The sequence below is a fragment of the Acyrthosiphon pisum genome, chromosome X (genome assembly GCF_005508785.2).
Source record: "Acyrthosiphon pisum isolate AL4f chromosome X, pea_aphid_22Mar2018_4r6ur, whole genome shotgun sequence".
Taxonomy (NCBI): Eukaryota; Metazoa; Arthropoda; class Insecta; order Hemiptera; family Aphididae; genus Acyrthosiphon; species Acyrthosiphon pisum.
Window position 1 is genome coordinate 65,041,386 of NC_042493.1, and position 13,370 is coordinate 65,054,755.

At 27.2% G+C, this 13,370-nt stretch overlaps 1 protein-coding gene across 1 annotated transcript; it reads right to left on the reverse strand.

Annotated features, from left to right (window-relative positions):
* Nucleotides 1-2,766: 2,766 nt before the first annotated feature.
* Nucleotides 2,767-3,655, reverse strand: LOC103309369. The gene is made up of 3 exons (XM_008184642.1): nucleotides 3,217-3,655; nucleotides 2,988-3,150; nucleotides 2,767-2,920 (listed from the first exon to the last, which is right to left on the reverse strand). The coding sequence occupies exons 1-3, from the start codon at nucleotides 3,653-3,655 to the stop codon at nucleotides 2,767-2,769; spliced, it is 756 nt and encodes a 251-aa protein (XP_008182864.1).
* Between the last annotated feature and the right edge of the window lie 9,715 nt (nucleotides 3,656-13,370).

Consider the following 13,370-nt stretch of genomic DNA (forward strand, 5'->3'; position numbering starts at 1 on the left):
TACGTCCCATCAAAATTAAGTATCTGACCAACTCTGAGCGAATTATGACTGCTACAAGTCAGCTAACTCTTGGTACTATAAATATTAAAAAGTTTCTTTTGAAATGCTTACATAGCGCAGAAACAAATCTGATACAGGAAATGAATTGGAATTTTAATGTTGAACACGGTATAGTAAACCATAATATTATAGTAAAGTTTTTTTTAGGGAAATGTTACTCATGTGGTTAAAATTTAATCTCTAGAATATAACATTCCTTGTAACTCTTTTACTGACAAGTGATTTATTGCGATCCAAAAGAAATATTGTTTGATGCCACTAGATAAATAATATATCTCTGAAATTGCTCATCCTATTTATGTGGCTGTATAGTGCTATTCATATATTACTGACTACTGTTATTTACCTATACTGAGTGCGCCGAGAGAGCGCAAGTCGGTGGCGACCAACGTGACTCCCACCGTGAGAATTAAAATTAAACAATAAAGTAATAACTGTCAATAGATAAGAACTGTTAAATGACAAAATTCGAAAACAGACGATAGCGCTCGGTGGTTTACGACGGCGTACGACCAGTCGACTTGGTGGGAGAAATTAGATCTCGAAACCGCGGAGCGACTTCATTTGGATGCGCGGCCGACTTACGCTCTCTCGGCATTAGGTACTCAGTATATATTTATGCACTTATATTTATTTTATTAGATGAAAACCTACAGGACAATGACCATCAAGATGATAATAATGAAATAGGTAATGGTATTTACATTTTATATACCAACAACAGACATAGAATAAATATAAAAATATATCTTACTTAAATACCTATTTTTTTTCAACAAAAATTACAATAAATGTGATAGTTGATGACAAAATCCAACCTGACGACAGTGATTCTGATGACATATTTCCGTTTATTAAAAGACCTCGAAGGAAAATAGAAAGAAATGATTCTGATGAATCTGTGGCGAACGACGGTAATATATAATATATAATATTAAGATAACCAACTAATGTAATAATACCTAATTAGTAATTTATTATGAACCAAGGTGCATAACATTTAATATTTGTTACCTAACTTATGTAATCCAACCTTACTACTTTTTAGCTTGTTTATGCCAAATGGCTAGTATTGAAAATTATAACTATTTTTCGGGTGTAATGAAGACTATCATACCTATCTATTATGTCATGTAGCGCACGCTACTGAGCCGCCGGCAGTGTTGCCACGCTTTACAAAATGAAATAACGTACAATCGAAGTTAAAAATCTCGTATTTTTATCAAAATTATCGTACAATAATTTTTATCATAACCACGATTACTGATTAATGATTAGATACACGGCTTATAAATAACTTAAACTTAACTTAAACTCAAAAATCAAAATTCAAATACATATTCGTCATATTCTCCAATGTTTTATTATAGAAACATTATCGTAAGTAAATACATGTACAATTAATATATAATAATTCACAATATCCAAAACAATTTTTATAATTTTACTGTTTATTCGTCTATCCGGTCTATGTCATTAGTGAAAATATTAAATATAGTACTTGGTGGATCATCTTTTGAATCAGTACTTGATGGAAACAGTGTAGAATGTGTCATTCTACTGAACATAGCTTTGGTTGGTTCAAAATCAACACATGTTTTTTTAAAACAACCTGGACCAGATTTTATTACCTGTTTGGCATGCAAAACTCCACTTATTGTATCAGTTGTTAAACGATTTCGAAATTTAGTTTTCACACAATATTGACAGTTGAAAACACTCTTTCACCATAGAACAATATAGAAGCGAAACTCGATCAGCTGATGGGTGAAGTGTTTACCTATGATCTGAAGTCCGAACAATGAAACTGTTTCCGTAACACTGACATGATGTTATACCCGTATTGAAAAACCGTTTCCGCCTAATAGGTAGGGTATTCTGCGCGGGGTCGGGTTGTTTCCACTGTTTACTTTTATCATAGATTACGTATGCCACGCCCCCCTGGAGACCGTGTCCAAGGCTACAATCGCCCGATTCGGCCAATTCACAGAGTTTCGTACCCCTGCTTTCACAGTCTGCATTAGAGTGAGGCAATGCTAATACATCTAGAGCAAACTCTATTAGTTCAGAAAAATCTTCTGAGTATTTATTAATGCTCCACCTTAAATTGAATTATTTATATTAATAGATATTACATTAAAATAAATAGATATCTAATGATCATATACAAAACTTACCAAAATTCATCAATAGGAAGTTTTTAAAGAAACAAATTTATACTAGTTTATATTAACCTGGTAAATTTGGGCAAAATCCACTCCAGGAAATAAAAATATAGTTTCATAAACGGATCATTTAAACTTTTAAAAATTTCTTCGGTGATCAGTAACCGTTGATTAATCCATGTGTCATTAAAGTAAAGTTTTAGTGCATCCCACTGTTCTAATATTCTGCTCACGACCATATTTAAAGACAGCCACCTTGTCTGTGATGGATGTAACATTCTATGTGGTTCAACTTCCATAAATTTTTGAAACTGTGAAAATTCTGCGAGGCGTTTGGAACTACTTTTTAAGAAATTGAATATATTTCGAGCAAAATCTTCACAATTTCTTGGCAGTTGTTTACACGCTTCGCTTGCACATAAATGCGCCGAATGGCAAACACATTTTAAAATAAAAATACCAGGAAATTTATTTTTTAAACGAGAAGCTATCGAATTTACAGAACCCATCATCACATTACAGCCATCTGATCCGAATCCAATCATATTTTTTTCAGGAATATTGAAGTCAAAAAAGATTCCATTAATAAATTAAACAATTTTTCAGCTGTAGCTGAGCCTGGGTTTAATGAGTTAAAAACTGGATGCAAGTCCCAAAACTTGCTAACAATCTTACCAATACTTTTATCGAATAATCTAAAATAAATATTAAATACCAATCAAACAATTAATATATTTGAAAAAAACGCAAATAATAATATACCTGACAACTACACAAGAAGTTTTTACTGTTCCGATATCGGTGGACTCGTCTGTTAAGATACTAAATTTATTATTTTTTAATGATTCTGTTAACTCTTCTTTCGCAGAATTACCAATGACATTTTTAATAATGGCTGTTGTTTTCGTTCTTTTCGTTGAGATACCTATCAAAATAAAAAAAATATAAAACATTGAAAACTAAATATAAATTTTAATTTAGCAAGCATTACCTTTTGCAATTTCTGAATCAGGAAAGCAATCTTTTAATAAACCAGGTAGATGATCGGCTGCTAAGAATGCAACATTGTGCTCTGATATAAAGGCGGCAATTTTAATTTCAGCTCTTTGAATTTGACTTTTTAATTTCAAATTTTTGTCTGTATGTACGAAAGTAGAAATCGATGTTTGCTTTACTGTTCCTGCAGTCACTATTTGCTTATGTTTAATGCCTTTTCCGTGGTTTTTTATGTTTGACAACTCTGCGATCATTGACGACTTACAGAGACTACATTTAGCTTTGAAGACGTCATTTTCATCGGGAATTAACCAATCTTTGAAGTCAGCAGAAGAACACCATTCTCTCCGAAACTTTTGAGCACGATGTTGAATTTTTTGAATTTTACGGGGCGGACCTCCAATATTTAAAGGGTCATCCTCAAAATCACTCATATTTACGACAAATAAACGTGATTTAACGGTAGGTAAACGACAAATGGTTTATAAAATATAGGTAAACGACAAATGGTTTATAACATATAGGTAAACTTGTGTCATTCGTGTCTCTCTGACGAATGTGTATTCAATTTATTTTCACATTAATAATAATTGTAGAAACTAGAAAGAATATCGATTGTATTTCATTATCTTAAAATGTAGGTACAATGTCAAATAGTAGTTATACTGGAAAATTTATTAAATAAATACTAAATATATCTTAATGTGGCAGCTGCAAATTAAGCAATTTATCGTTTACGAATAGAAGGAGTACACTCAATATTCCAAAAACTATTTTAATGTTTTTAAAAATATTTTTATACATGATTTTGGTAATATTCTTTACAAAATCATTGCAAAATAAAAAAGTCTTAAAAATAAATCAACATATTTTTGACCATTTTTTATCTTTATTTTTTATTTATTTATTCACAGCAGATAAAGGAATTCTTAAATCATCATTCTAGAGCTAAAATACAGAAATATATGGAGCACTTCCATGTATCAAAAATCAAAATTGAATTTCAGACGAGTAGTTTATTTGCTAAAAGTATTTAAAGTTTAGGTGAGCGCTCAAATTGAGATATAGGTATATCATATAATAATATTATATATATATCTTAATTCTTGGATGAGTGGAACAGAGTGGTATATAGGGGTACCCATGGTGCTGCACCATCCACAGTCCACAGTCCCACACTCCCACCTGTCATCATAACTTTAAATATTTATGGCAGATAAATACTTGTCTGAAATTTGATTTGTATTGATAAATGCTCTTCGAAAAATATTCTGCAACGGAATAGGAAATTAAAAATATTATTTATCATTAAATTTATGTTTTAGTAATTTAGTCAAAATTCTCGTATAAAATGCGTACGAGAATGCTCTTTCCTCGTACCTCGTACAAATGTACGAAAATAACGTATAAGTACGAGAATTCTCGTACGTGTGGCATCACTGGCGTAACGGTAACAAAGACACTCAAATAATATGAAATTTTGAAACATAACCAAAAAAATATTATCTCTGAGTTATCTCTGAAGATCTCCTACCATAGACCTTATACTAAGTATAAGGACTATGTCTCCTACACACTCTTATCACTAGTATCACAAGATAATAGTATAAACCTGGCATAAACGAGGTATAAACTACTATCTATATTTTATGGTATAGAAGCACAAAACATGCATTATGCATTTATGCGTTATGGCGGGAACTAAAAAGTAAAAACCGATAAGTGTTAATGATGATAATAAATAACAAATACTATATACGACGTCGTATATAGTATTTGTAAATAATTACTTATTACAAAACACATTATTATGAAAAAATACTTATTTAGGTACCTACTATTATTAGTTAGTACTTACTACATGTACTACATTAGCAATGGCTAATAAAGTAATAACTAATAAGCATTAATAATATACCTAATTTGGCATACCATATATATATGTTTATTGACAATATTATATTGTAATTATAAATTGAACAGCTATGTAGTTAAAGAATATTGTAATTTAAAAAAATAAAAGTTTGTGCTTGAAGTTATGCTCAATCTCAATCAGCTGATCATTATTAGTTATTAATTATTATTACCTACTTTATGTTGGATACACAAATTTGAATGTCAGTCAGTACGTAACGATTAGATAGGTACAGTACGAATAGTGTCACAAGCAATATACTTACATGGTTTATTATTTCATATTCATATTATTATTTTTGTAAAAGTTTTAGCTGTACTGTTAAACATGCAGCTAATTATAATTTAAATCTTATACACTTGTAAATATATGTATAAGTACCTACCTTTTTATTTTATTCTCAGTGCTGCAATAATAATATACATTTGTATAAAATTATAATATTAACACTATTATAATGTACATTTTTTGTATTTTAGTCTCTAAACTAAACTATCAATGATTTAACATAATTAAAATTAAAATTAGATGACTAGTGATTACAATGTTTAGTATAATTTATCATAAATCATGATACCTATTAGAATAATAGTATATAATACAAATATATACTATATATTATACTATAGCAGGGCCTCAAGACGTTTTTATAACGTACTTATAACGTTAAACAATTCAAAAAACGATTGAAATCGATAACAGTTAACGTACCAGTAAACGATAAACGATTGAAACGGTTAACGGATAACATATCGGTAAACAATAAAAGATTGAAAACGGATAATGGATAACGAAACAGAAACGATAAACGATTGAAACATATAATTGCCTGAAAAAATAATATTTATAAAATTATAAATATCAGTAAATTATATTTTATGGTTATTTTGTAATATTATAGTTTTCAATCACTCTGTTTTGTGTAGGAGACAAGCTATATCCATCAGATAACGCCCTGTATTATAGTACGCAATTATACTACAACACTACAATATTATAGTCTAATACTCTATTACACTAGCTAGGACAGTGTCTATAGTGTCTACCAATTTTATCTATTTTCAAGAATCAATTAAATTAATAATGAAAAATACACTTGACATTTTTCAAATTAGGTTTATGTATGAAAGAGGATACCTATCTATATAGCTAGATTTATAATAAGTTAAATGTTTATGTATATAACTATTAGTACTTATACTACCTACAATGAATTAAGTATAATAATGTATATTATACATACCTTTAATTACTAAAAATTAGCACCATAATAAATAATAATCATAATTAATTATTTAACTATTTTATATATATACATAATTAATTGTAATATAATATGAATTAGATAAATTGGATACAACATTGAACATAATGTTGTAAGTAATATAGTAAATAATATTATATTATTTATATTGATTAACAATATTACAAATAATAAAATAATAATAATAGGAGATATCAATATTAATATAGCAGATGATAGTAAAGATGAATTAAAATTAGACTACTTAAACTTGATGGCGAAATTGGGATTTTATAGTTGTATAAATGATTATACTAGAGTTTGTAATAATACCAGCTCAATTATTGACCATATTTTTATTAGAACTAAATATATTGATAGTATTAATCCTATTTTATTAAAATCACTAATAACAGATCATTATAGTACTTTGTTAATAGAAAAAAATGAAATAAGGAAGGATGACAATAAATCCAATATTAAATCATATTTAAATATTAAATTCTTTTGTTTTTTATTAGATTCGGAAAGTTGGGAACCTATTATAAACGAAACGAATATCAATAATTGTGCTGATAAATTTCATAATATATTAAATAACCATATAAATAAAGCCAAAAAACATAAAGAATATATTATTCCTTCAAATAAACGAAAAATCAAACCATGGATAACATCGGGACTAATTGCTTCAATAAGAGTGAGGGATAAATTAGGAAAAATGACTTTAAAACGATCGAATGATTTTCATTTTTTAAACTATTATAAAAAATATAAAAATAAACTATGTTCATTAATCAGATACGTAAAAAACGTATACTATAGAAATAAAATAAAAAATAATTCTAATAATATTAAAAAAGTATGGAATATAATTGGAGAAGTAATAAATAGAGATCTCAAAAATAAAACAAATATTACGCACATTAATTATAATAATGAATTAATAAATATTAATACTGATATAAACAAATGTGTAAATATATTCAATAATCATTTTATAACTGTAGGAGAAAATATAGCAAAACAAATTAATTATGATAATGAAATGACAGTTAAAACGAACTTAATTAGTCAATGTATTGATAACAATGATAATATAGATAATGGTAAATTAGACTATAAATATTTCAGCGAAGAAGAAATTATAAATATTATTAAAACTTTAAGGCAAGGTGCTTCACCTGGTTTTGATGATATATCTTCAAACTTATTAATAAAAATAGCAAACTATATAATAAAACCAATAACTTATTTAATTAATTTAAGTTTCTCTAGTGTTGAATTTCCAAAAATATACAAGAAAGCAATAATAACTCCATTATACAAATCAGGAGATACATGTGAATTAACTAATTATCGGCCTATCTCCTTAGTAGGTATCAGCAATAGCAAAGGTAATCGAAAAGTGTGCTAAAATTCAATTAAATAGATTCATTATTAATAAAAATACCTTAAGTAATAAACAATTCGGTTTCAAAGAAAATATAGGTTGTCAAGAAGCAATAACTTATTTCTCTAATTTAATATATAAATCTTTAGATGCTGGTAGGAGATGTTTGGGTATATTTTTAGATATTACTAAAGCCTTCGATTCTATATCTCATGAACTACTATTACATAAATTAAAATCAATAATAGGATATAATACTTTTTGGCGTTGGTTCAAATCTTATCTCTCTAACCGGTTGCAGGCAGTTAAAATTAATGGATTTGAAAGTGATTCATGTAGACTTAAATATGGAATACCTCAAGGGACAGTACTAGGACCTATTTTATTTTCAATATATATAAATGATCTACTACTATTAAATTTAAATGGTAGTATATCTGCATTTGCAGACGATACAGTATTGTTTTTTGAAGGTGATAACTGGAATGAGGTAGAAACAAAAGCTAATATAGGTCTGTCAATTGTAAATAAATGGTTAGCTAATAATAGTTTAATGTTAAATAAAAGTAAATCTGTTTTTATTCCTTTCTGTATATCTAAAACTAATAAACCAGAACACATATCAATAAAATTACACAAGTCTAATTGTAAAGAAAAGCATAAAGTAATATGTCTTTCAAATTGTATTGACATTAGTAGGGCATCTGATGCGAAATATTTAGGTGTAATTTTCGATGAACATATAAAATGGACTAAACATATAAACATGATAATAATACGATTAAGAAAATGTTTCTACATTTTTAAAGAGCTTAGAAATATTCTAGATATAAATAATCTAAGAATGATATATTTTGCACTAGCACAATCTATAATAACATATGGTATAACAATATGGGGCTCAGCTTATAAAAACGCATTAGAACCACTAATGATAACACATAGAATTTTAGTTAGAATAATTATGAGAAATTATTATTCAGATACTGATAATACGGAAACCTTATTTAAAAAACTTAAAATATTACCTATAAATAAATTATATAATAAATTATCAACAATAAAAATACATGCAAGTAAAAAAGACTATGAAATATTCAATGTATATAATACAAGATATGAATGTAATAATAATCTCAAATTACTTAAATGTAATACTACTTTAATGAAAATGTTTTACATAAATAGAGGAATTGAATTATTTAATAGATTACCGAATAATATTAAGACTATTAATAATAATAAACTATTTAAATATAAAATAAATAAACAATACATGCAAATTCACGACGAGACTGAATTATAATTATAATTAATATATGTAATAAGTGGATAAACGCATAAATGCACAAATGTATGTTAAAAATTATATTATCTCATAGAAATAGATATTAATGTAAAATAGTAATAAGAAAAATTATTAATTAATTATAGACTCCCTAATCTCACCACAAGCATCGCTTATAGAGATTAGGTATCAACACAAATTGTATCATATCGAAAATTGTTGTAATTTTATTACTGTTGTTGTTGTTGATTAAATAAATAAATAAAAAAAAAAAAAAAAAAAAAATATTGCCAGTATTGGTGGAATACGGGAAATCGCTAGCGCTCTAGTATTGTACGAGTGTATATTCTTATCTCGATTCTCGATGCATTTAAGTTATTTATAGTAGCCCGTAGTGCTTATGATATATTAATCTAGACGATCTAGTATCATTTTATAAAACTACTACTGCAAATACGGAACTAGTGACTACGAACTAATAATATTCATTTAGTTAGATATTTTTGCCCTTTTCGGTTTAATATTATTACAGACTTTACAGTTCACATTTCTTTTGTGTGCAGTGTATTGTATTATTTTTCATATTGTGTTAACATTAAAATATCCGGATAATCTTAATTTTTCTAAAATAATGAAATCCAAAGTTTTGAGTGGATCAGCGAAAAGATAGAAGAAAGAGCAGCAAACAAAAAATATTTTACTAACTAATAAAAAATACAACAATTTATTTAGATGCATTCGACCTGGTAAGTGCAAAGCATTCAAATTATTATAGGTATTATTGAATACCTACATCAATACATGTTATTTTCAAAGCTAAACATTTTTAAAAATAAACTAAGTATAATATAATATACTTATCAATCAATAATATTTTGTAACCATTAACTTGGCCATTGTTTAAAATAAATTATCTTTTTAATAAACAAGAATAAAATAACTGATATGTTATAATTTTTAATCAATGAATTAAAAAAAAACTACTCTTTTATTAATTATTAAAAATAAAATATTTTTATTTAATAAATATTTTATTTGCAAATTTGTTATATACCTACCAATTTTTATTAAAAAATTTATTTTGAAATATTATTATAATAACAAAGAAGCCAATTGTTCAGCTGAGAGCCAGAGTGACATTACGCCACATGACAATTTGTTGGATATCAGCACAAATTGTGGAATTGAAGAAAAATTAACTGAAGGTACCCAAATATATATTTTAATTTATTTTCTATCAAATAACTATTTTATTTGTAAATTTGTTGTATACCAGTTTTTATTAAAAATTGTATTTTCATAATATTATAATTACAAAGAAGCCAATGGTTCAGCTGAGAGCCAGAGTGACATTACGCCACATGACAATTTGTTGGATATCAGCACAAATTGTGGAATTGAAGAAAAATTAACTGAAGGTACCGAAATATATATTTTAATTCATTTTCTATCAAATAACTATTTTATTTGCAAATTTGTTGTATATCAGTTTTTATTAAAAATTGTATTTTCATTATATCATAATTACAAAAAAGCCAATGGTTCAGCTGAGATCCAGAGTGATATTGCGTCACGTGACAATTTGTTGGACATTAGCGCAAACTTTGAAATTGAAGAAAAATTAACTGAAGGTAGGTACCTAATTATATGTTTTAGTTCATGTTTGCTCTTGTTTGGCATTGATACTGTATTTCATTTTTAGATAATATGGTAAAAGTTAATATTGAAGAAACAACTACTGAACTAAACAGTGTAGATTGGAATTTATACAAAAATCCTTTTTTCTGGCCAAAAAACATGCCGAAATCTTTTATTGAGTGCTGTATAGAAAAAGGACCTGATTATTTTCAAAATTTGAACTCTGATTTTATAAATTCAAAACGTTCAGGTACCTAATTAAAAAATTCTATAAAAAAGTTATTAACAATCGTTAAATGTTGATAAATTATATGTTTATAATATACAAGTAAATACTCAAAGGTGCTTAACTTGTTAACAAGTTAAAGTTAAGTTAAGAAGTTTATTTTTTAATTTTTTAACTTAGCTAGTTTAATCTATCGTTGATATAACTTAGTTGCATAATACATTAATACATTATACATTAATGCATATAAATTATGTATTTAATAGGAAATGTTTGTATTTTATATTGATAATTTTAAAGGATTCATAGGTACTTACTATGAATTATAAATTTATAACTATAGATTTTTTTATCTTGTTTATCCACTTGTTTTTATTCTAATAACTTAAATTCACTTGTATTATATTAAAGCATTTCAATCACTTTATAAAATTGTCTAAAATTATTTAATTGGGTGAATTGAAATAGAATGTTTAGATGTCAGTTACCAGTAAACATTTATTGTGACTTTTCTCAGATAAGAACTTCAACAGACACTTAACACTAGCAATGTTTACTCGATTTTTACCCAATGGACAAAAATGTAATAGGAAATGGCTTCTATATTCACCTATTCTATAGTGAAGGATCTGTATATTGTTTTGTTTGTAAATTGTATGGAAGCAATCGAGAGAGTCCCTTTATTTCTGGTGGTTTTGACAAATGGAAAAAATCTGAATGGATTGGCGAACATGAAAATAGTCTTCAACACAGAAATGCTACCAATAAGTGGTTATTAAGATCTAATACCAACAACTCAGTTAATAAAGAATTATGTCCTCAAATTTCTGCTGAAACGAATTATTGGTTTGAAGTATTGAAGAGACTTGTATCTGTCATTACATTTTTATCGTCTAGAGGCCTTGCTTTTCGAGGAAAGGAAGAAAAGTTCAATAGTCAACACAATGGAAATTATCTTGGCCTATTAGAACTTATTTCAGAATATGATCCTTTCTTAAAGGCTCATATTGAACAGTATGGAAATCAAGGAAAAGGCAACCCATCATACCTTTCAAAAACCGTTTGTAATGAATTAATGACAATAATGAAAAATAGTTTATCTACTTTTATTATTAATGAAATAAAAGAATGTAAATATTTTTCGATAATTATGGATTCAACTCCAGATTTGACAAAATTTGATCAAATGGCCATTATTCTTCGTTATTGCACATTAACAGGTGTGGAAGAAAGACTTTTAGGATTATTTCCCATTAAAGACCATCAAGGTCAATCTATGTACAAGGTATTAGATGACTTTCTTGAAAAAAGTGAATTAGACATTATGAACATTAGGGGTCAATCTTATGACAATGCCTCAAACATGAGTGGTCAATTTAAAGGGCTTCAAGCTTATGTCAAAAATAAAAATCCATTAGCTGTGTTTATACCTTGTACAGCTCATTCGTTAAATCTAGTTGGAGTAAATAGTGTAAATTGTTGTACTGAAGCTGTCAATTTTTTTGATTTTGTACAAAAATTGTATAACTTCTTTAGTGGGTCAACTCACAGGTGGAATGTACTTATTAACATATTGAAAAAAGAAGAAAAAAATAGTGTCAAAGGAAATTCTAGTCGATTTCTTACACTTAAATCCTTAAGTGACACTAGGTGGTCTTGTCATGCAGAAGCTTGTAAAGCAATAGTTGTAAATTATGAACAAATTTTGACTGCGTTAAAAAGTATGTATGATGGCGAAGAAAATAATGTTACAACTTTAGATGCTAAATCGTTATGGAAGAAAATGGTAAAAAGAGAAACTGCATATATGTCATTAGTTTGGAATGACATCATGGAAAGAAGTAACAAAACGTCAACTATATTACAGCATTCAAACTGTGACACAATGAAGGCGATCAACTTATTAAAATCACTGAAGTGTTATGTGTTAAGTTTACGGGACTCAAATTCAATTTACGAAGAAAAAATACCTAATCTTAGTCCTGAAATTACCATTTACTACTCAGATGAAAAGCAAAGAAAACAAATTAAAAAATTCCCTGATGGTAGCATAAATGAAGAAATATTAAAAGGAAAAAACAAATTTCGTGTACAGACACATATATTTATTATTGATAAATTTGTGTCAGAATTAAACAAAATAATTTCCGCTTATGAAAATATTGGTGATCATTTTTTATTTATAACACACTTAACTCGAGAATCTAATGAAAAAATTGATTTGAGTGTCTCAACATTTATTTCAAAATATAAAAATGATGTAGATATTACTTTACCGAACGAACTTGTACAATTTAAAGAATACTGGAAGCTTTGTCAACCTTCTTTTGATCCAGCTGACATTTCCAAATTATTTTCCTGGTTTGGTAATCAATCACTCGAAGAGGTATTTCCTTGTTTATTTACTACTTTAAAAATATATTTGACAATTCCTGTTGCTAATTGT

Excerpts from the sequence above, each read along its gene's own strand:
- LOC103309369 (XM_008184642.1), bottom strand. The coding sequence starts at position 3,655 with ATGAGTGATTTTGAGGATGACCCTTTAAATATTGGAGGTCCGCCCCGT. Across the intron at positions 3,151-3,216 it reads TGATTCAGAAATTGCAAAAG|GTATCTCAACGAAAAGAACG; the intron begins GTAATGCTTGCT and ends TTATTTTGATAG. Across the intron at positions 2,921-2,987 it reads ACTTCTTGTGTAGTTGTCAG|ATTATTCGATAAAAGTATTG; the intron begins GTATATTATTAT and ends TATTTATTTTAG.